A 22,501-nucleotide genomic window follows, 5' to 3' on the forward strand; every position below is an offset into this window, starting at 1 on the left:
CGAACCCTATTTAAGAATGTGTATGTGTACACACACAAATACACATAAATTACTTCATTTCTTTTAAACATAAAACTACTTGATTTTTTTTATACTACCATGTTTCACCAATACTAGTACATGATAATTAAATGTACTCAGGATGTAAACCAGTGTCTTTTCTTGTGCTTAGAGGGTAACAAACAGTTAGCTGTAACATCAGCTGGTGTTAACCCTTGACCCACTATTTATTTTCAGCTGCTAGAAGCAATTTTCCATCTTATCAAACTACTGATTTGGTTGTTCTCAGCCTTAACCAAATACATTTTAAAGTGTTTTTGCTTAGTCAAACAGATTTTTAAAAGTTTTCTTCCCTGAACTATAATGTTACCTGAATTTCCAGCTGAAGTTTCTTCTCTTTTACAAAAAGAGATTAAATATCAATATTGTTTTGTTGGCCATGCATGTGTGCAGACATGACATTTTTATTTGTAATTGTGTTTTTATATATGTTGTTTTGCCTACCTGTGTACTAATCACTTTGCATGTCATGTTCATGTTCATGTTGTGTTAAAATTTATACTGGCCAATTGCCCGTCAAGAATGACGGGGCCGGGTTGGGGGTGGGGGGAGCGAGTATGGAGCACTGCCACTAAATGCCCTGTACTGCTGCCGCTCTGCCTCTGGCCCCATGGGCCCCACCCCACTCCCTCCCCCCCAGAACCCACTGTCATGGGGGGGGGAATGGGGGCCTGTGTCCAGCCCCACCCCTGCTTCTCATCCAGCCCCATTCCCCCCGCTCTGCCCTCCCCTCCCCTCCCCACCACATTGGGTCTGGGCCCGTTGCTCGCCCCCCTCCTTCCTCCTCTGCCTTGAAGGAGCAGGGCTGGGGATGTAGGCAAAGCCAGCAGCCCTGGCCTCACTCCCTGCTGTGGCCCTGCTGAGGGACAGTGGGGATGGCGCTGCCATGACAGTGGAGACTGAGGGGATGGGGGGGCAAGGCCAGCGGGGCAAGGCCCTGCTCCTTGGAGGCAGAGGGCAATGGTGGGGATGGTGCCACCATGACAGTGGGGACTGAGGGGCAGCAGGAGGCAAGGTTAGCAATGCTGGCCTCGCCCTCTCCCCCCCACTCTGGCCCCTCAGTCCCTGCCATCTTGGGGGGAGTGTGTGGGGATGAAGCCCCCCATCTGGCTCTGTTTTCCCCACTCCCTTCTGGCCGCATTAGGTCCAGGCCTGTTTCCCACCCGCCGTCTCCCTCTGCCTCCAGGGAGCAGGACTAGGGAGGGGGGCAAGGCCAGGGCTGCTGGCCTCTGCCCCCCACTCTGGCCCTGCTGAGGGACAGTGCCGCCATGACAGCAGGGACTGAGGGGCTGGAGTGAGAGCGAGGCCAGCAGCACTGGTCTTGCACACTCCCCCCGCCCCCGGCCCCTCAGTCCCTGCTGTCATAGCAGTGCTTCTGTCTGTGCAACACACTCCAATTGGTTGTTCCAGTAAGCATTGTGATTGGCTGCTGAGACAACCAATCAGAGTGCAAATGAAGTGTTATGGACAGACAGACAGACAGACTAAGGCTTTTATAATATTAGAATATTCTAGAATAGTTCCCCCCCCACCCCGCACCGCCACTGCCTCCACCTCCCACTCCACTCCATCGTCGCCACCTGCAGGGAGCGCTGCTGGCCTCGCCCCCCCCCCCAATCCCCTGTGCCCCCACCATCATGGCAGCACTCTGCCACACAGCCATCCCCTGTCCCAATGCTGTATTCACATTTTGATTGGTTGTTTCAGTCAGCCAGTCAGAGTATGAATAAAGTGTTATGGAATGACAGACTGACAGATTAAGGCTTTCATAATATTATAAAATTATAATAATTTATCATTATTAGGGCTGACGCAGCAGCAGTGGGGGGAGGAGCAGGCATGCCACAGCAGTGAGAGGGAAAAAGTGGGCCTGGGCCCGATGTGAGGATGGGAGAAGCTGGCCCGCCACAGCGTTGGCAGGGAGGGAGCAGCTGGCCTGCTGTGGTGGTGGTGGTGGGCAGGGATCAAGCAGCAGGCCTAGGTTGACACGGGGGAAGAGTGGGCCTAGACCCAAGGCAGGGAGGAGACCCACTTCTCCCCTCCCCATGGGACACCCTCCTTGTGATCCATTGGAACATTTGAATTTTCATCCCTGGGAAAAACTGGCCCTGGATGAAGCTTTTCTTTAAGATCAAGCCTCCCTGAAGTCTGCAGAAACTGAAAAGGAAAGTAGAGTTCTGGAAGGTGAAGAAGGCTTGGAAAAATCAGAAACCAAGAAGAAGGAACCCAAAGAAAACAAGTGTTTCTGGTTCAGGAGAAAACCAGGATTTATGCTTTCACCTGTGGGCTGTAAGTGGGTGTACTTGCTTGATGTTCTTTCAAACATGCCAACTTACAAACCAACGCCATTATACAAGCAGTGTTAAATTAGGCTGCTGCTCTTCCAATATAAATTGTAATATACTGATGAAACTTGGACACAGATTCACTGTAAATTTAAATAATCAATATCCCTAATAATTTTTCCTCTTCCCCCCCACATTCTTTTTTTAAAACATCAGTCTACTTGGTCAGAAGAAGAAGCTGGAGATGAAGGGAATGCTAGATGCAGAATGAAGTAGAGGAGGTCATACAGGAGTGTAGGAATGCCAAAGAAAAAAGTAAGGCAGCAATCACTGATTTAAGCAGACTCCTTGCTCCCTTATCTCTGACATATACAGAATCATTTTTGGATAATGTGCTTAGACAGACCTAAATTGCCATTTCCTTCACTGTGAAAACATCTTGTTTTTTTAATGAAGCTCCATCACTGTTTGAAAGTGACTGACTGTAACAGAGAGCTGGTGGCTCCTGTTACTATAAGAAGAAAAAGTGCAGCTGGAGGGCATGTGTAGATGAAACGGGGGACCCTAAACTGAATCGGTGGATTTTTTAAAACATTGTTTCAATTTAGAGCCCTTTAAACCCCTGTGTTGTGCACACACTTGAATTTACCAGCCTCTTTAGTGGCAGGGAGGGGAGGGTGAACCGGCAGCGGGTGGAGTGGTCCCTGGGCTGGGGCAGGGGGCTGGAGTTTCCCTCCACAGGAATGGCGGCTCCCTGCCCCAGGTGGTACCCACCCACAGGCACCTGGCTCAGGCAGTCCCAGGGGGCACCGCAGCTTCAGAGGGAAACACCAGGCCCCCATGCAGCTCAGGCAGGCAGGCAGGCTCCAGGAAAAAAGGCGGAGCCTGCCTTCCTGGGCTGCTGTCAGGCTGCCTGCACGGGCTTCCTGCAGAGCCCCTGAGCTACACAGAGCCCGTTGCTTCACTCCATGGCTGTAGGGCAGCAAACTAAAACACCTCCTTGGAGTTTTAGTTTGCTGCACCCCAAGTCATTTAAGGCGCATTATACTACCGAATTTGCTACAGCAGCTGGAAATAATGCGCAATATGCCACTGAGGCATGCAAACACCAACACCATTAAAGTGGTACAAAAGCATTTAATCCACTTTAAAGTGTTGTGCACACATGCCCCTTGTTTCGTCTACACACAGCCAGAGGGGCCAGGCAGTAGCAAAACCCTGCTGCCCAGGCAGGGGGGAGACCCACTGGGGAAAAGGTTTGCACTGCTGTCAGTCAGACGCTCTCTGCCTCCAGCTAGCCTGCTACAAGGGAGCAGCCAGCTGGAGAGCTGAGACCATGACTGCTTACTGCAGGTTTGGCAGCCCAAAATAAGCTGACAGGGCAACAGCTAACTCCACTAACGGGAAGCTGCTAGGGCAGGAGTTTTAAGTTGCCATGGCAGCCAGTAATTAAGCCTTGCGGAGGAAGCCCTGCATGTGCTTAGGGAACCACCTGGCCAGGAGGGGGCCAGGCCTGATGCATAGAAGTCCAGGGCCTGAGCTGGTCAAGCAGTCTTGCCCTGCAAGCTGCTGGATAAAGAGCTCTGGGCCAGAGAGACTGCTGGGGAATGCCAGGCTGATTCAGAGCTACTCTCAGACCTGCCAGCTGAATAGTGATGCCTTTCAACAGGAACACCTCCCCAGCAAAGGGGAAAGGGAAGGAGAAGGGGAAGAGGGAGTCTGGCTGCCAGACAGCTAGGTATTACTGTTGCTGGCTATACCTAGAGCAGGATAAGTTTTGTTAGTGTTCATATCTGGTGGTTTGTGGAAGGGACTGTTGAGGGGTGTTTTTTGGAGGTCCCATTAGTGCCCCAGATGCATGTGACTACTTTGAGCCCTGCTACGGGCAAGCTCGAGGTATAGTCAGAGGGCCCAGTACTTGGAGCAGGGAAGAGCTTGGGGCCAGAGGGCCTAGCACAAGAATAGAGTGGAGACAAGGGCCAGGGGCCCAAACTCCTAAAGGGGCTAAGCCAGAGCCCGATAGGGCAAGACTAGGGTTGGGGCCCAGAAGCTGGGTCCAACACAGGGGATCTAAGCTAAGTGGCCCAGTAAGAAAAAAGTGGCAGAGGCCAAGTGGGCAAAGACCCCTATAAGAGAGTGACTAGACTGCTTGATACCATCTGCAAGGCATGGGCACGGTGTAAAGCGAAGGACAGAGCCATGTAATTAGCCCTTAAGGCAACAAGCACAAACACAAGAGGAGATCTGACTTGGCAAGCCCTGGGGCAGCCTCCCTTTTCCTAAAAGACAATAACATCAAGGTATAGCAGGTAAGCAAGGGCTGAGTGGCCATCAGGAAGTGTCACGGCCACCCCTGGAACAAGTGCTTGCTACACAGATATAGTCTGGTGAAAAGAAATTGGAAGAAAGGAGAGAGAGAAAAGGGTTCTTCCTGGCTGGTTGCTCTTCCTCAAGATGGGGCATGTCCTTACTGATCCATAAGATCTAGATTGGGTCACATCATCTCTGATGCAGCTGGATCTTTGTCTGGACATGAGGAGACACTTGGAAACCTCTCAACCACCTTCCTGTCTGGCAACCATGTAAATCAATAGGGGAAAAGAAAGGCTCAGTTATAACTTATGAGGAACACCGTTCCCTTTTAAAACTTAAGCCTTGCTGTTTCTCACAAGGAGAGACCAGTCATTGTCACCAGTTCAACTCCAACCCAAGCTGGCAATAAATGACTAAACCTTCTGATGGCTGTTGAATGACCTGCACTAGGCATGTAGCTGGACTTGGATGGTATGGACACGTCTCAGGTCAGAAATGGCTTCCTTGTTAGCAAATCAACAAAATGTCCCCAGACTGAAGATGACATGGAGACTAAACTCCTGGTCCCAGATCCGTCTTAGCTGGTGGTGAGGTCTATTGTCTGCACAGGCTGGCAATCTTCCGTGTTACTGCTGCTCAGACTCTGCTTGTATGAAGGATGCATAGGGAATTTCAGCCTTTTCAAGTCTGTTACTGCATCAACTTCCATGAGCAACTCCCATGGCCTGATATGTAACCCCATGCAAATATTAAAGTAAGAAAGTTGATCTTAGAGCCCATTCATGGATCATACAAAGAGTTAACTCTTCTAGGGGCTATACCCAGACCTGACATACATACAATCTATGTGAACACATGGATTTCGCTCTTTTCATCTAACTTGGTTGGTCTGGTAATGAGAAGGCTGCATACATAATGAATACAAGACTTCAAATAAGGTAGAGAGAGAGAGTTATTTGTATCAGTCTGAAGTCAGGCAGAAAGCAGGGCAGATTTGCACCTTTTAGCCTAACTAAATCAGAAATGCTGCTTCTTATTTCATCAGTTGCTAAGAAGAAACCTTCTTAGCAACACATGAGGTATGTAATCTAAAACCTGAGGAAAACCACTACAATTGTCACTTAGCTTACAATCTCTGTTTTTCCTGTTTGTGTGCAGCATCTAATATGTTAGGCCCGATCATGAACGGTTGCCTATGCAATATTAGCACTATGTTAGAAGGATGTTGTAAACAGTTAAATACCTCTTACACTTGGGTATGTTTCCAAAACACACACAGGAGTTATGCTTGTGGAAGATCGTGTGAGAACATATATGACTTAAGCTTTAAATCAATCACTACTTAAATCTGTAGAATATTATTTTTTCCTCTCTTGCAGATTTATGACCTAGAAAATGAACTCCAGAATGAGCTCCACTGCAATTCAGATGCCCAGAAAGGTATCCACAAGTTTGAGACTCATTTTAAAAACTGACTCAGCAGGTACTTTTGTGAAGCCCCTTCGTTCTAAATACTTCATGAAATACCTGGTCCCTGGGATGACAGTCCCTGGGATGAGATGAGTCCTTTAGCATATGCAATCTTCTCTTTGTGGAAGACAGAATTTATCTGTGCTAGGGTATTTTTTAAAAATGTTTGTTTCCTGTGGTACTATCAATTCACCAAAAACATCTGTAGCATTTGTAGGAGGGCTGGGATCGTCAGGAATCTGGCATTGTTAAATTGTGCTCATTAAATCCACGGCATTAGAGCCGGGGTGGATTGGACCAATGGCAGACTCCATTTCCCAGCAGCCCCTGCCTTCATGGCTGCAGCCATTTTCCATGGAGTTCCCAGCAGTGGCAGGGCAGTGACAACCAGGGACAACCAGGGTTTCCATGGAGACCAGCCCCTGTAGTGCTGGCAGGGCACGAGGCTGGGTGGGGAGCTGCTCTGGGGCCAGGATCTTGCAGTGGTGACAGTATGGTCGGAGCCAGGGCAGAGCTGTGATCTGCTGTCTACCCGCCCTGGGCAGGGGTGTGCAGGCAGATCTTGGCTCTGCCCCAGCTCCGGACTATGCGGTCACCGGAACAAGATCCCAGCCCCACCCCAGGGCAGCTCCCTGCACAGCTGCACAGCCTGCCAGCATTGCCAGGGCCAGTCTCCATGGAAACCCTGCCCCTGAGCTGTCACTGCCCTGCCCCTGGTAGGGTCTCTGTGGAAACCAGCCACAGTGACATGGGCAGGGGCTGCTGGGAAATGGAGTCCAGCCACTGGCCAAATCCGCCATTTTGCTCAATCCTGAGTTAGTGCCCAGGATAACAATTCTGTTGGTATAAAAGATAGCTGTCTCCCTCTGCCCTGACTCTGTAAACAGGAATAAAAGGCAAAAGACAGGACAAGATAGCACCTAGGAGACTAACTGGTTCAGAAAGATATAGCTTTCATAGGCAAAGGGATTAGATTTAGTTTTGTCTCTATCATTGGTGATAAAATGCTGTGAGCTCAGGTACTGCAGTACTGTCATTACTAAGTACATCATCCATGCGTCAGCATTTTATGTATGGGAGCCTGGAGAACTTATCCTTGATATGTCATTAATGCATATTCTCTTTTCTTCAACACTCTCCCAGTGTTGCTTTCATTATTGTTCAGGACAGCTCAGGAGAATGTATTTTTTTCACATCTGCAAAGAGTGGTCCAAGTTGAACTCATGTTAAGTTCAAAGCATAATAATTTCTAGCATAATATGAATACTACCCATAACAACTTCACTTTGTAATGCCTCCAGCCCTTGGGCCCATATATTAAGACATTATGATATTTTTCTGTTTGACTGTTCTGGGAAGACCAGAAGAACCTGGGTAGGATGCAGGATCTAATTAATAAGCTGCAATTACAAGTGAAAAGCTACAAGCATCGAGCTGAAGAAACCATAAGTGACAAGGGCAGGTGCTCCGTGGCATTGCTTGTTTTCAGTTTGATCAAGACATATTCAAAACTTATTCATTAGCTTTACTGAGAACTTTACTGCTTACATAAAGAGCTGCTTTATCTTGATTAATACTGTGGGCTGTCTGTGGGCTCAGTGTTTAAACAGTACTTACTTGGTCTTTTATATCCTGTAGAACAGGCCTTGTGGCCTGTGAGAATTTATGGGCTCCCGTCTGGCCAGCATACCTCCCATTGTACCTGCTGCTCTGGGCTCCCCCTCCCTCTTCCAGCTTCTGCTTCCTGTCCTGCTCTCAGGGCCAGAGCTGCATGGTGGGAGTAGGACCAGAGAGGGATCTGTGCTGCTGACACTGAACACAGCGGGGAAGAAAAGAGCCAAGCTGTCTGTGTGACTGGGAGCAGAGCCAGGGTGCATGTGGAGAAGAGGGAGGAACAGGCTGTCTCCAAGACAGACCAGGGAGGGACCCAAGGAGGGCTGCCCTTACGATGTGTGGCCCATGGAGCATGTGTCTTGGGAGGTTGTGGCCTGTGGGGTGTGCAGCTGCCCCCACCTCCGAGAATCTGGAAAGCCCTGCTCTAGATGGATTTTCAGGTGCTGTGTCTTCTTTCCTCCAGCGGTTTGGATCAACCAAACTGAATTTTCCAGGATATTATATAAAGCAGCTTTGACTGTGATCCCTGAAAAGTGCCTGTAAACTGGTTCCCTTTAATAGTCACCCCCACCCCTATTTTGAAAGAGCCCGCTCATATTAGATGGCAATCTGCACCTTCAGTGGTATACCACCTGATATCAGAGAGGCAGCCACCGCCAGGGTCAATCTCATTGCCTGCAGGACAGGTTGAGCTAATATTAGCCCAGCCCATTTGCGCTGCTCAGTGCTTCATACCATGCAGCAGATCCAGCCTTGCTCTTGCCTCACCCATACCTTGGAACCCAGTTCCTCACTCCTATTTACCCTGTCTAGTGCTCGGGCCTCCCCAGCTCCTGATCTCTGGCCTGACCTAGACTATAGACATGTATAGTGCTAGGGACTAGGAACATGATTCAGACTCCCTAGTTATGAACCTGTTGTGCAGCCCTGGCCCCAATCTGGATTCCCTCGCAGGTTTAGATACTGGATAAACCCTATGCTAGCAAGACTGCTTACTCCTCAGTTCTTACAGATAGCTTGAGAGATTCCTTCTACTTAAACTGGGCTTCCTTCTATTTTGAGAGATTCCCCCTATTTGCACTAGAACCAGCAAAATCTTATCCCTGTGAGGTTTGTTTTTCAAAGTTTGGTTAAGTACCCTAACCATTTTACTCATAGGCATGTTCATTGCTGGTATCCTTGAATGTTTTCAAGCATACTATGCTTTCAAACTTACAGGGGGAAAACATCTCCCATGCTTTTTTTTTTCTTTTATCTTCCCAGTAGAAAGAACCAACACGTATCTGGTGCAACCTTCTATTTCATTTGTTTCTGTTAATATTAAAGCAAAACTGTAAGAAGGAACACTGTAGTCTGCTATATCAAATATATTCTTAACATACCTTGCTCATTAAGCAGGTATAGGCAGATAATTTTTTCCCCTCAGTGGGCACATCTATATGTGCAATTCATGTGATGCAATAAGCTCTGGCATATATCACACTCAAAATCACAATGAGCCAGAGCAAAGCAGCCCTGACTAGCAGGAGGTCGGGGAGAGGAGTGGGCGGGGTGCATTCTGCCAGTCTGGGGCTGCTCTGACCTGACTCAACATGCTGGGGAGGGAGGGGCTGGCTGGGACTCAAGAGTGCTTTAGTGAAGGGCTATCTGCTGCCTAGCCCTGTACTAGAGCACCCTTGTGCCCCAGCCAGCCCCATCAACATCTACATATGCACTACTGTGCACAAAAGAAAGCTGCCATAGGATAGTACTTGCATTTACAAGTACTAATGTACAGCAGAGTCAATTAGATTACTGTGGTCTAATAAGGCCACATGTGTAGATACTGAGACTTTAGTGTGGAGCTAATTAGGTAACTGCAGTAAATGTTTCCTATAGATGAGCCCAGTATGTAGTTAAAAACTTTCCTCTCTGATAATGGTTAATTAAAAGCATCATTTCCTTTCTGTCAGGAGGATTTCTACCTGAGCAATATGGCCTCAGCCCTAGGAAATTGCTGGATTGCACTATGCTAACCTACATTTTGAGGAAAGTTAACAGATTTTAGAGTCAAGTGGAGACAGCATGTTGGTGATTTTGGACTATTGTAGGCACCACAAAAGTTATTAATATCAAGTAATATATTAGTTGATTCTGAACTAAAGGAAACCAAAAAAATGTTGCCAAAACAATGTTCTAAAAGACTCCTTTAGTGTATCATTGGGGCTTGACTTGGGGTTGAAAGGGAGTGAGGCAGTTTGGAAAGCCCTTCTCTTTGGTTACCCTAATGGCAGTTCAATGTCAGTGCAATCCTGTAACTTACATGGAGTAGTGAAGGCAGGAGCTGGAATCATCTTTACTTTGATCACCGCTTGAAATGAAGACATTATCTAAACTCTTAGGCTCTAGATATTAGGGAATATGTTCTAGATAAGCAGCCAGGGGCACAAAGAAACTGTCGTGCTCTAACCCAAGTGAGGAGAAGTTAAAGGGGGCACTCAATCCTATCCCGATTTCCTTTCTCCTGCCTTGTCCATTCTGTGGCCAGATATTTCCAATTTTTCTTTCCACACAAAAACAAATAAAACCAGACTTGAAGACTAAAAGCAGCTGTTATAGACTAATACAGTTCCTTTATAGATAAAGAAGATGTGTTAACTTAAACCAGCTTCTTGCCTTATATTACAGCAGGCTGTGATGCAGGGATTGCTGATTACGTGGCATTCTGAATGCAGCTTTCAGCATACCCTTTTGTGTTTTATTTATTCACTTGCTGGTTCCTGAGGATCTGAGTTCCTCCAGTCCCATGAAACAAGTGAGAATTCAGCAGAGACACAAAGTAAAGATGTCACACAGATTTATTCCTAGGAATCATCTTTTATTTAAATTAAATTTCTATAGCAGTATAATTTACACTATTCACGTGTTACTGGATTAAAGAATACATTTAGTTAAATGTAATTACTTGTTATCAATGGCATCACCCATTGTTTGCCACTGCACTAAACTGAGAGACAAGTGCCTTGATTCTATGCACAAAGAGATGGAGGTTAAGGAGAATGGGATGCCTACTTTTTCTTGTCAGCTAGGTTTGCTCTAAAGGCATAGCTGCTGTGACTCAAAAGGGCTTAAACATTGAGTCGGTAAGTGCCCTACAGGGGGTATGGATATAAATGAGCACAGTGAGCCTGTTTTTCTATCAAGAAGGATAACAAAAAAAGGCACATAAGCTAGGGACAGAAGTTGCACATAAATTGGTTTAAGTGATCAGAAACAGGTTTAAACCTGTAACAGAACAGAAGCTCAGTGCACATAAAGCAGTTTCGAAATGGCTGAAATGGGTGTAGCAGGCTCACCTTTCAGAGCTTGGGTTGAGTCCCAGGCTTGAGATCCTGCTGCTTTGATTGGTGGAGTGCATCCACCAATCAGGAGGCAGCAGGAGAAATAAAGTCACGCCCCTTTTGTGAGGGGAGAAGAGCTCTCCTGGACCTGATTGGAGACTGTAAACTGTCAGGTCTGGAAGACTTCAGGGGCAGAGCCCTGGAGCGTATAAAAGGAGCTAGGTGTCTAGCACAAGGGGAAACGCTGTTAGGGACTCAAAAAGAGCAGAGCCAAGAAAAGCTGGGGAACTCTGCCCCAGTGAGCAATAGGCTCCTGAAGCTCCCACTAGAGGAGCAGCCTTGGGAGCAGCGTGAGACCGCTCAGGCTGTTGACAGTGCACAGGGACGGTGTGTGAAGATCTGGCCCTGGGAGTGGTGTGAGACCGCTTGGGCACATCTTGGTGCATGGTTCAGTGCACAGAGCCCAGGCTTTGGGAGCCGCAAGTGGCAGCTCGAGCCTGCAACCCCCGATTATCTGTTCACCAGGGCACCCCCTGGAACAACAAGGAACAATGGCCATAAGCTACTAGAGAGAAGGTTTAGGCTGGACATTAGGATAAAGCTCTTCACTGGTCAGGATTGCCAGAATCTGGAATGGGTTCCCAAGGGAGGTGGTGATCACCCCATCCCTCGGGGTCTTCAAGAAGAGACGGTACAGGCACTTGGCTGGGATCACATGACCCCAGGGTTAGTGACTCTTTTCTTGCGTGCCAGGGGCGGGGGGTCAGACTAGGTGGCCCACTGAGGTCCCTTCCGACTCTATGAATCTATGAGGATGGGAGCTCGGTGCAGGAGGCACTGCATGGACGGTGAGAGACTCTGGGGGCTGCTTGAGGTGGCTCAGGTCTACAGCTGCTGGCACGAGGCAACAGCTCAGTATAGATGACGCTGCCCAGAGGGTCCGGGAGCAGACCAAGCCCCAGTGCTACACAAGGTTGTCCGGACCTCCACCCCCTAGCACAAGGTGAAGCGCCCACTATACTCAACGCTGCATGTGGCCCTAAGCCAGGCTGACAGCAGCAGTTGGGTGGCAGGAAAACCCATCAGGGAACAGAGCTCGACCTGGAGAATGAGAGGCAACCCTCCGGGACTGTCGAGTAGTAACTTACCCTGGAGAGAGGGTCCCCACTGGGGAGGGACCCCCCAGGGTTGCGAAGGGGCACCATGTGGGCCGCTCCTGGGTTATAGCAGGGGGGTTTAGGAGTCTTTGGGCTCTCCCTTTCCTTTTCTTTCCCCCCACCTCCTTTCCTGTAGTGGTACCTTGGAAGTGGGGCCCCTGCCCTGGAGGGCAGCCAGGTAGTCTAGGATTGCTTGTTATATTTGTAGACAGTGCCTTATAGTTTATGTAAATAAGTTGAAGTAATAGTTTGTATATTAACAGAGTTATAAGGTTGCCCAATCAATATCCTTTGTTCTGCGTTGTTCTATTGTTCACCTGTATTTTTAAATAATAATTGTGTGTATGTGCGTGTGTGTGTGTGTGTGTGTATGTATATGTATATGCTATAGGGTTTATTGTTTTGTTAATTTGTACATATATATATATATATATATAAAATCTATGTTCTTACCCTTTAATGGTTTTGTTGTAATAATAAATTTGTATATAGTTAAGGAATTGATTGACTGGGCCTGACTCTATAGGGGACGGAGGCAGCCACTGGGCTGTTGTTTCCTTCCACAGCACACTGCCCTGCCAATAATTCCCTCAATTGGAGAGGGGAGCACAAACCTGTGTACACCTGGGCTACACCAGCATGCTTTGCAACCCTGGGTTGGGCTATGCTGTCTGCTCCAGAGAGCAGGGCTGGCTTCACCCCTCTTCTCCCTAGCTGGAGTAGTGAGGGCTGGCTGACAAGGGGTGGGAGGGAGCAAGCCTGGCTGGGGATGCAGCCCAGTCTGCAGGGGTGGAGGGAGGGGACTGCCCCTCACCCTCCAGGAAAACCCTGGCTAGGTTCTGAGGCCGGGGGGGGGGGGGGGAGCGAAACCCCCCTTCCCCTGCTCAAACTTACTGTGACTGTAGACAACAAATCCTAGAAGCACCTGGAAACACTAAGAGGAAGTGATAAGCAACCCTGCAGAGTTCTGCTACTGTGATTTTGGACCACAAATCCCAGAGACATTGGGAGCAGCAGAAAGGGGAAGTGAACACACAGCCCATGATGGCTACATGCTAGAGACCCCTATTCTAGCATCCCCTGACTTCTGGCCTGAGCCACTGCAGGCATATGGCTGCATTTCCTGAATCAAAGGTAAATGTCTGTTCACTTCTGTTTCAATTTAATCTGTGTAGTTTAAAGTAATCTGCAAGGACAATTCAGCTTTGGGCTTTTTGACTGTTTGTACTCAGCCATAGGGTTGCATGCTTATTTGAGAAGTTTGACCACAAAGTTCTGGGTGCAAGGGAACTTTGCAGACTAATAACAAGAAGCACTCTCCCTCCCCTTCTCCCCCTCACTGTATACAGAGCCTATCATTGCGGGGGGGGGGGGGGGGGGGGGGGGGCAGGAAAGCCACTTGGCCTGGGCCTCTCATTCATGGAGGGCCTCAAATTTAGACTTTTGATGTTATCTCCAAACGACGTTATACATACAGACACAGAGATACACTGACAGGATTGAAAGAAGAAGAAAAAAGCTAGAAAATTACTTGTTACATAAAAAAGGAACATTTATTGCAAATTATTGCATTGTATTTTGAGCCTCAAAAAATGGAAGTGGCCCGGGCCTCTCTTGGCCTCTGAGAGGGCCCGACTGTGTGTGTGTGTGTGTGTGTGTGTGTGTGTGTGTATGTATGTATGTACTGGCAAATTATCAAGAGTATTATTCACTATGAGGTAAAATGTTTACAGTGACTTTTACTACTTTCCAGAGAGATTAAGTTAGATATCAGTTTGACCCACCTTCTCTCCAAGTTTGATTAAAACAGCCATATACAAATATATGAACCACAAAGAGCGTAAGATTTTTCTCACCATTTTGATACAACATAGATTTTGTCATATTTAATAAAACTTTAACATGTTCTGCAATCAATCTTTGTGAAAAGCATGACACACTTTTTCATCCACCTGCTTTTACAAGCTTCTGTCCCTTTGTTAATAATTCTGTTCAGAAAGTTACTTGTACATTTGCTTTCTAATACAACTATATGGATTATATATGGAATAATCAAAGGGCAAAGAATTTTCTGGGGTTTTTTTTAAGCATACAGTTGGAGAGAGACTTGAGAAAATTATTTTGCTGATTATTTTCTTGGTCCTGGGGAAAAAGGTTAAGTACTCTCCTGGAAAACACAAACAAAGCAAAGTTTATTGGATCTCGTAATACATAAAATTGCTCAGAAGGTGATAGATGGGTTCCCAACCAGAAATACAAGTATACTTTTCCTTGTTTACATTAGCCATGTAAAGTCATGGGTGGCAAAATGGTGGAATAAATGGAAAAGACAAGAGTGTTTCTCCATGGTTTCTTATACTTAAAGTCTTTTATTTATCTGAATAATCTACAAAATGGAATGACTGATTGAGATTGTTTCAGATGTAAACAATCTAATTGTTGTAAAATGTCCCTAAAGGCTATAGGAAATTTGGCCCTTTCTAATTTTAGTTACAAGCAGTCCTCGGACTTACGACACAATTGGTTCCTGAAAACGGCATCTTAAGTTGAAACATTGTAACTCAGAACCATTTTTCCCATAAGAAATGATGTTATAAATGTGGGATTGGTTCCTGAACCAAGGCTCAATACCCTATTTTCATGAAAAATAACCCAGAATTTTGTACTCAGTCAATAATAGATGAGTTGCATGGCTTTATTAATGTTTTTTTCATAGATTCATAGATGTTAGGGTTGGAAGGGACCTCAATAGATCATCGAGTCTGACCCCCTGCATAGGCAGGAAAGAGTGCTGGGTCTAGATGACCCCAGCTAGATGCCTATCTAACCTCCTCTTGAAGACCCCCAGGGTAGGGGAGAGCACCACCTCCCTTGGGAGCCTGTTCCAGACCCTGGCCACTCGAACTGTGAAGAAGTTCTTCCTAATGTCCAGTCTAAATCTGCTCTCTGCTAGCTTGTGGCCATTATTTCTTGTAACCCCCGGGGGCACCTTGGTGAATAAAACCTCTCCAATTCCCTTCTGTGCCCCCGTGATGAACTTATAGGCAGCCACAAGTTCGCCTCTCAACCTTCTCTTGTGGAGGCTGAAGAGGTCCAGGTGCCCCAGTCTCTCCTCATAGGGCTTGGTCTGCAAGCCCTTAACCATACGAGTGGCCCTTCTCTGGACCCTCTCCAGATTATCTGCATCCCTCTTGAAGTGCGGCGCCCAGAATTGCATGCAGTACTCCAACTACAGTCTGACCAGCGCCTGATAGAGGGGAAGTATCACCTCTTTGGATCTATTCATCATGCATCTGCTGATGCACGATAAAGTGCCATTGGCTTGTCTGATGGCTTCGTCACACTGCCGACTCATGTTCATCTTGGAGTCCACTAGGACTCCAAGATCCCTTTCCACTTCCGTGCCACACAGCAAGTCATTTCCTAGGCAGAAGGTGTGCTGGACATTTTTCCTCCCTAGGTGCAGCACTTTGCATTTCTCCTTGTTGAACTTCATTCTGTTGTTTTCTGCCCACTTGTCCAACCTGTCCAGGTCTGCCTGCAGCTGTTCCCTGCCCTCTGGTGTGTCCACTTCTCCCCATAGCTTTGTGTCATCCACAAACTTGGACAGAGTACACTTCACTCCCTCGTCCAAGTCGCTGATGAAGACATTAAAGAGTATCAGTCCAAGGACCGAGCCCTGCAGGACCCCACTGCCCACACCCTTCCAGGTCGAAACCGACCCATCCACCACGACTCTCTGGGTGCGACCCTCTAGCCAATTCACCACCCACCGGACTGTGTAGTCATCCAAGTCACAGCCTCTTAACTTGTTCACCAGTATGGGGTGGGATACCGTATCGAAGGCCTTCCTGAAGTCTAAGTATATGACATCCACCCCTCCTCCTGTGTCCAGGCGTTTCGTAACCTGGTCATAAAAAGACACTAGATAACCTGGTCATAAAAGGAGACTAGAAATTTATTGTAAATAGCATTCATATTGATTTGGAAGGACTTCTTTAAGGTGACTTTGCTGGACTTTTTGAAGGGTTCTTGGCTGGAGTCTTCTCAGGAGTCTTGGCTGCAGGTTTTTCTGGAGTCTTGTCTGCTTTCTTAAAGAAAGAGTCCAAGGAAGTTTGGGATGCTCTTCAGGGAGATGGGCAAAGCAATGAACTTGTTCGCTGGTGTGGCATTGCGTCGGATCAGGTGTTGTAAATTCGAAACTGACTTCAGAAAGTTGAAACAGTGTGAATTTATAAATGTTGTAAGTGTGAAACGCTGTTACTCGAAATATTGTAAATTGAATAACTATTAACCTTAAACTTTGCCATATCAACTTAAAGATTGAATAACCTTAAACTTTGCCAATTTTTATGTATTGATTTTTATGTACTGATTTCCATCTTTGTTTCCTACTGAGTGAAAGGTCGCTGAGAAAACCTCACTGGAGCTGATGGGCAGGTTAGCCATCTTTTGCTCAAGTCAAATGAGGGAACAGTTAAATGCCTCTTTGTTCAGAAAGAGCAGAAATTATAGAATTTACCACCTGATCCACTGGCTACATGGAATGGTCCAAGTGAAAAACACAGTTTAGCTGGGATTAAAGTGATTTCTCCAGTGTAATACTTCCCTAGTGTAATGCTTCTTTTTAGTAGAATACGGAACACTTCTGTGACCTGTGGGCCTGTGGTAGATTAGATCTTATACTTAAGATTTGTTTACCACTTAATCACATCTTATCAGTAACCCAGCCAAGCATTCATGCAATTAATAGTGCAATAAAATGGAATAAACCACAAAGGTATTGCACAAAATGTGTAATAACTTTGTGGCGGGTGCCATCATACCTTAAATTAAATGTGTGGCCAGGCTGACTGGGTATCCCAGACTTGGGAGGCGCATCAGAGCCTTTGACTCCAGCATACCCCTGAGGCTGAGAGTGCTGATTAGCTGACTGCTGCTCTCAGATTCTGGGGTACCCCTGGCTCTGGTGCACCTCCAAAGCTGGGAGCAGCAGTCAGCTGATCAGAGCTCCCAGCCTTGGGAGGGTGCATTAGAGTCCTCCACTCTGATGCACTGCCAAAGCTGGTGGTGCTGATCACCTGACTAGATTGCTATTTGCCAGTGATCCTAGGTGGCCCCTGCACTAGCAATATAACATGATTGGGAACGATCCCTGATCCCACAATAACACCTCCTGCCAGGCATGTATTCCATGGTAGGGGGTGTGATTGTTGGGATCTGGGATCGGATCCCATCATACCTTTAACTGAATATGTGCCAGGGGCCACAGGCTCTTCAATTAATTTACCTATTAGTATACTTATTATGTAACTTGCTTATTCCACATTGCGTGCTTTCTCTTTCTCCATCTGTCTCCCTCCATTCCCATCCAGCCTTCTCCTTTCCCCTGCATACAACAGGCTATGATAATCCCAATCCCACTCCAGAATTTCCATTGTCATTATATCTGGTACTCATTGATAGACAATACAGGGCTGTGGCAATTAAAAAACCTATTACTTGAGTTCTCTACCCAGCAGCTATATTCTGTGTACATGTCTATATCTCTATTTGGTGGCAATCCTGAAAGTTGAGCTCGCCTAGTACTCTGCTTGCTGACTGCATAAATGGACAATAGTACAGCTAAGCATCTGGCAGACTGACTGATCAGTCACTTGAGGAACAGGAAAAGGAAGCTTCGTAGAGTGGAGTCTTCCTAGAAATGAGTCTGTCCACTATTTCATAGATTCATAGATGTAGGGTTGGAGGGGACCTGAGCAAATCATCAAGTCTGACCCCCTGCCATGGGCAGGAATGAATACTGGGCTCATATGACGCCCACTAAGTTAAGCTCACATGACCCCAGCTAGGTAACAATCAAGCCTCCTTTTAAAGACCCCTAAGGTAGGAGCCAGCACCACTTCCCTTGGAAGCTGGTTCAAGATCCTGGCCTCCCTGACTGTGAAGTAGTGCTTCCTGTTGTCTAGCCTGAACCTACTCTGAATCAACTTGTGACCATTATTCCTTGTTACTCCGGGAGGTGCTCAGGGGACAGGGTCTCACCCATTCCCTTCTGGTCCCCCCTGGTAAGTTTATAGACTGTCTCTAGACCCCCTCTCAGCTTTCTCTTGTGAAGGTCCAGATCCCTTAGCCTCTCCTGCAGGTGGCCCCTGATCATGCGGGTGGCCCTCCTCTGGACCCTCTTGATGCTGTCCACATCCCTCTGTGGTGCCCAGAACTGGACACAGTACTCCAGCTGTGGCCTAACCAGTGTCACATAGAGGGGGAGGATCACCTCCTTGGACCTGCTCATGATGCATCTGTGGATGCATGACAAGGTGCGGTTAATCTTGCTGACCACATCCTCACGTTGGCGGCCCATGTTCATATTAGAATCAATAATGACTCCAAGATCTCTTTCTGTCTCTGTCCTTTCAAGAAGGGAGTTCCCCAGCCTATAGGTATGCTGCTGGTTCTTCCTGCCCAAGTGCATTACTCTGCACTTGTCAGTATTGAATCCCATCCTATTCTCATTTGCCCACCCCTGTAACATATCCAGATCCAGTTGTATCCTGTCCCTTCTAGCATGCCCACCTCGCCCCAAATCTTGGTGTTGTCAGTGAATTTGAACAGGGTGCTTTTCACCTCCTTGTCCAAGTCACTGATAAAGAAATTGAACAGTACAGGCCCAAGGACCAAACCCTGGAGGACCCCACTGCCCACCTCCCTCCAGGTTGAATAGGACCCATCCACCACCATTCTCTGGGTGCAGCCCCTCAGCCAGTTTGTGACCCATCTGACTGTGTAGGCATCAATGCCACAGTCACCTAGCTTTTTAATGAGAAAGGGGTGAGAGACAGTGTCAAAGGCCTTCCTGAAGTCCAGAAAGACTACAACCACCGCGACACCTGCGTCCAATGATTTTATGACCCGATCGTAGAAGGCTGTCAGGTTGGTCTGACAGGACCTGCCCCTAATGAATCCATGCTGGTTGCCCTTGAGCATCCGTCCCTCTGCTGGTCCCTCCCAGATGTGCTCCTGGATAATCTTCTCAAAGAGCTTCCCCAGGACCAAAGTAAGACTAACGGGCCTTGAGTTGCCCAGGTCCTCCCTCCTCCCTTTTTTGAAGATGGGGGCCACATTGGCCTTCTTCCAGTCTTCTGGCATCTGGCCAGAGCAGCACAAGTGCTCAAAGCCATGCCAGGGGCCCTGCGATGACCCCTGCCAATTCCCTGAGCACCCTAGAGTGGAGAGCATCTGGACCTGCTGATTTGAACATGTCCAGCCCCTCCAGAAGTTCCCTAACTCGGTCCTTCCTTACCCTAGGCCTGGCGGAGTCCCTCCGGAGTCCATCCTTTATCCCGGGGGAGGAGAGCTACTGGTTCCTGCTCAGAAAAAAGAATTTGTTGAAAAGGTCTGGTTTTTCATCTAGTGCAACCACCAGATTGCCAAGCGTATCTTGCAGGGGCCCTACATTGCCTGGTGCCTTCTTTTTAGTCCCTATGTATTTAAAAAAGGACTTTTTGTTGTCCTTGATTTTTGTTGCTAGCCCTAGTTCCATCTCCGCCTTAGCCTTCCTAACAGCCTCCCTACAGACTCTTGCTATGGAGGTATAATCCTTTTTGGTGATAGCCCCCTCACCTTCCACTGGATGTACACCCCCTTTTTGGCTTTCAGATGTTCCTGAATGCCTTTGGTGAGCCAAGGGGGCTTTTGAGCACCCCTTTGACTCACGTTGGGACTGTCACCCCCTGGGCTCGGAGGATCATCTTCTTAAGAAACGACCACTCGTCTTGGACACCTAGTTCCCCTACTCTCCAGGACCGCAATGCCTCTCCTACCAATCTCCTCAACTTGTTGAAGCTGGCCCTCCTGAAGTCAAGGGCTACTGCCTTGCTGCAGGCCCTTGACACTCTGTGCTGGATGGTGAATACTTGTATCTTCTATGCTTGGCTCTAATTTCAGGCAGCAGACACAGGAAGTTGGATGTATCAGAAATCAGGAACAGGGAATTGTGGGTGAAGTTGAAATACACTGAAGGGAGGGATACACAGTGGAAGGAGCTTGGCCTAATGCTCAGAAGAGCTTCCAAGCTAAGGGAGTAGGCTGGAACGAGAAGGTGGCCCTTGGGGCAGGATTATCAATTATCAGGTACCGCATAAGAATAACGGGAAAGTGTTTCCTGGGGGGCAATGTATCTAAACCAGTTGAAAATCTGGTTTTATGAGGTGCATCCTTACACTTAAATGGTCACCACAGTATGTTCCACCCTGATGCTCACCCAGGGTGGGTTTTTTCAGAATCAAGAGCCTTCTGTGAAAGGGAATTTGTACCAACTTTGGAAAATGTTACCCAAGAAATCAACAATACCGGTCTTTCCATTTCTGGTTTTACAGACACAGGACATAAATATGGAAGAAGGTAGAATACTAATATCTGAGGCTACTGAGGACATTTATATATAAATCCCAACTACCTGTAACTACAGAGACAGGATCCCAGTCACCACCTGTAAGCCTAACAGTCCCACATAAAACCAAGCAGATTTCAAAGCAAGTTGAAAGAGAAAATACTCCTTACCTCTGAAGGTGACGCAGTTTTTACCGCACTCCGGTTTTGTTTAGGGTGTCCTTTCTGTGGGAGGGGAAAAAATGAACAGTTACATGACAAAGCCAAATATGGTGAAATACCAACTTAGACAAGCTTAGACAAGGTTACAAAGGAATTAAGACAATAGGATCCACCCTTCCCCAACTGGGCTACTGGGGATGCCTCAGGAGTCAGGAATAGACAAAATAGTTTTGGGATCTCTGGAAATGCAAGCATCTGCTGCTGCTTCAGTATGATACACAAACTAGGCAAATCCAGCATACCTTTTTTTTGCCATCTTGCAACCTAGATATGCTTGAATGCAGTTTCTTCTCTTAATTTTGATTTTGCGCTCAACCTCATCATGGCAATTTTTAATTTAGCTAAGTACAGTATGTTGCTTAAGAGAAAAACTTGCCCAAGGCAACATCCAAAGTAGTGCAACCCAGACACTGGGTACAGAGAGTCATGGAGGCTGCCTGCAAGCCACAGGAAGTGGCTGGAAGAGGGGAATGTTAACTACAACTTTTTTCTTTTTTTCATTTTACATTTCCAATCTTTTGCCAGTTTTTTAACCCAAAGTAGTTTTTGTCCATGTTCTGGTTCAACCTTAACACCTGGAGTTGTATTTTTACATGAATCTTGTACTAAAGTGTGTGGAAGTGTGTTTGCTAATGCCCGCAGTCATACGCACCTTGTATAAATAATATGAAATGCCGCCAATAACAGTGATGACAATGCCGATGACAATGCCAATGCCAATGCCAGTGCCAGATACAGCAGAATTTGTACTTGTTCTTTCTTCTGAAAATATATATTTTGGTTTAATTTCACATAATTAAATAAAAGAGCTTCATAATAATTCATAATATTACAAAGTAATGCTTATAGCATCCCCCAAAGTGTAGTAACCTGTCCTTTTTTAGTTCTAATTTAGAATTCATAAATTTGTAATGCAGATGGAACCCGCCTTGGTCTGTCCATTAATATTATCACAGTCTTAAAATCCAATAGTTTTAATACAAGCTCTAAAATTCTGCAATCTTAAGAGAATACCAATTTAAAATGACAAATCCAAACAGTTGAAAGCTTGCCACTTGTTATTTGCTTCTTTAGTCTCAGTTCTGGGTATTCTGTTACAGAGTGTGTGGATGGTTTACCCAACAGGCTGGTTAAAAGATGAATTATCCTGGTCCTGTAAACACTCTCTGGTGTAGTAACCAGTACCACCAATAGTCCCTCTCCTCGCTTTTTTATGGAACTCTTAGTAACTGTTAGCAAACTTGAAACATAGATTTTTACATTAAAGAATTAATAACAACTGTCACCTAAAATTCAACTCCCAACTACTTGAAAGAAGACCCAAATAAAGGGCACCATGAATGGAGAATAAACTGCGTTTACAAATGCCATATAAGCACTTTTTATTCAGTTCTACTTTACTGGAACAAGTCATGGAAAAAAATCTGGACATCACTGTGGACAATTCAGCTAAGCCATATGCTCAGTGAGCATCAGTCAAAAAAAAAAATCAGTGTTAAGATGGATAAGGAAAGGGATTGAGAATCACTGAAAACAGAGAATTTTGCCTTCATCTGGAATACTGTGTCCACTTCTAAATGCAGTAGAGCATTGATTATCTAGAACAGTGGTTCCCAAACTCTAACAGATTGTATACCACCAATTTAAAAATAATACAACATTAAGTACC

General features: G+C 46.6%; 1 protein-coding gene across 4 annotated transcripts in view; it reads right to left on the reverse strand.

The window, feature by feature from the left end:
- Positions 1-13,792: 13,792 nt before the first annotated feature.
- Positions 13,793-22,501, reverse strand: part of HHLA2 (HHLA2 member of B7 family) — a 29,658-nt gene continuing 20,949 nt past the window's right edge. The window contains exons 6-9 of one of the 4 annotated variants that reach the window (XM_006270514.4): positions 21,485-21,594; positions 20,782-20,835; positions 19,523-19,586; positions 13,793-14,386 (exon numbers count right to left, since the gene is read on the reverse strand). In XM_006270514.4, coding sequence (XP_006270576.2) covers positions 19,524-19,586; positions 20,782-20,835; positions 21,485-21,594 — 227 coding nt within the window. In that variant the 3' untranslated portion in view covers positions 13,793-14,386; position 19,523. Of the gene's footprint in view, positions 14,387-16,159; positions 16,426-19,522; positions 19,587-20,781; positions 20,836-21,484; positions 21,595-22,501 lie in introns of those variants that run through there. The other 3 variants (XM_014599126.3, XM_014599125.3, XM_014599124.3) reach the window with 3 other exon arrangements.

This window comes from Alligator mississippiensis, chromosome 1 (assembly GCF_030867095.1).
Source record: "Alligator mississippiensis isolate rAllMis1 chromosome 1, rAllMis1, whole genome shotgun sequence".
NCBI classification, from domain to species: domain Eukaryota; kingdom Metazoa; phylum Chordata; order Crocodylia; family Alligatoridae; genus Alligator; species Alligator mississippiensis.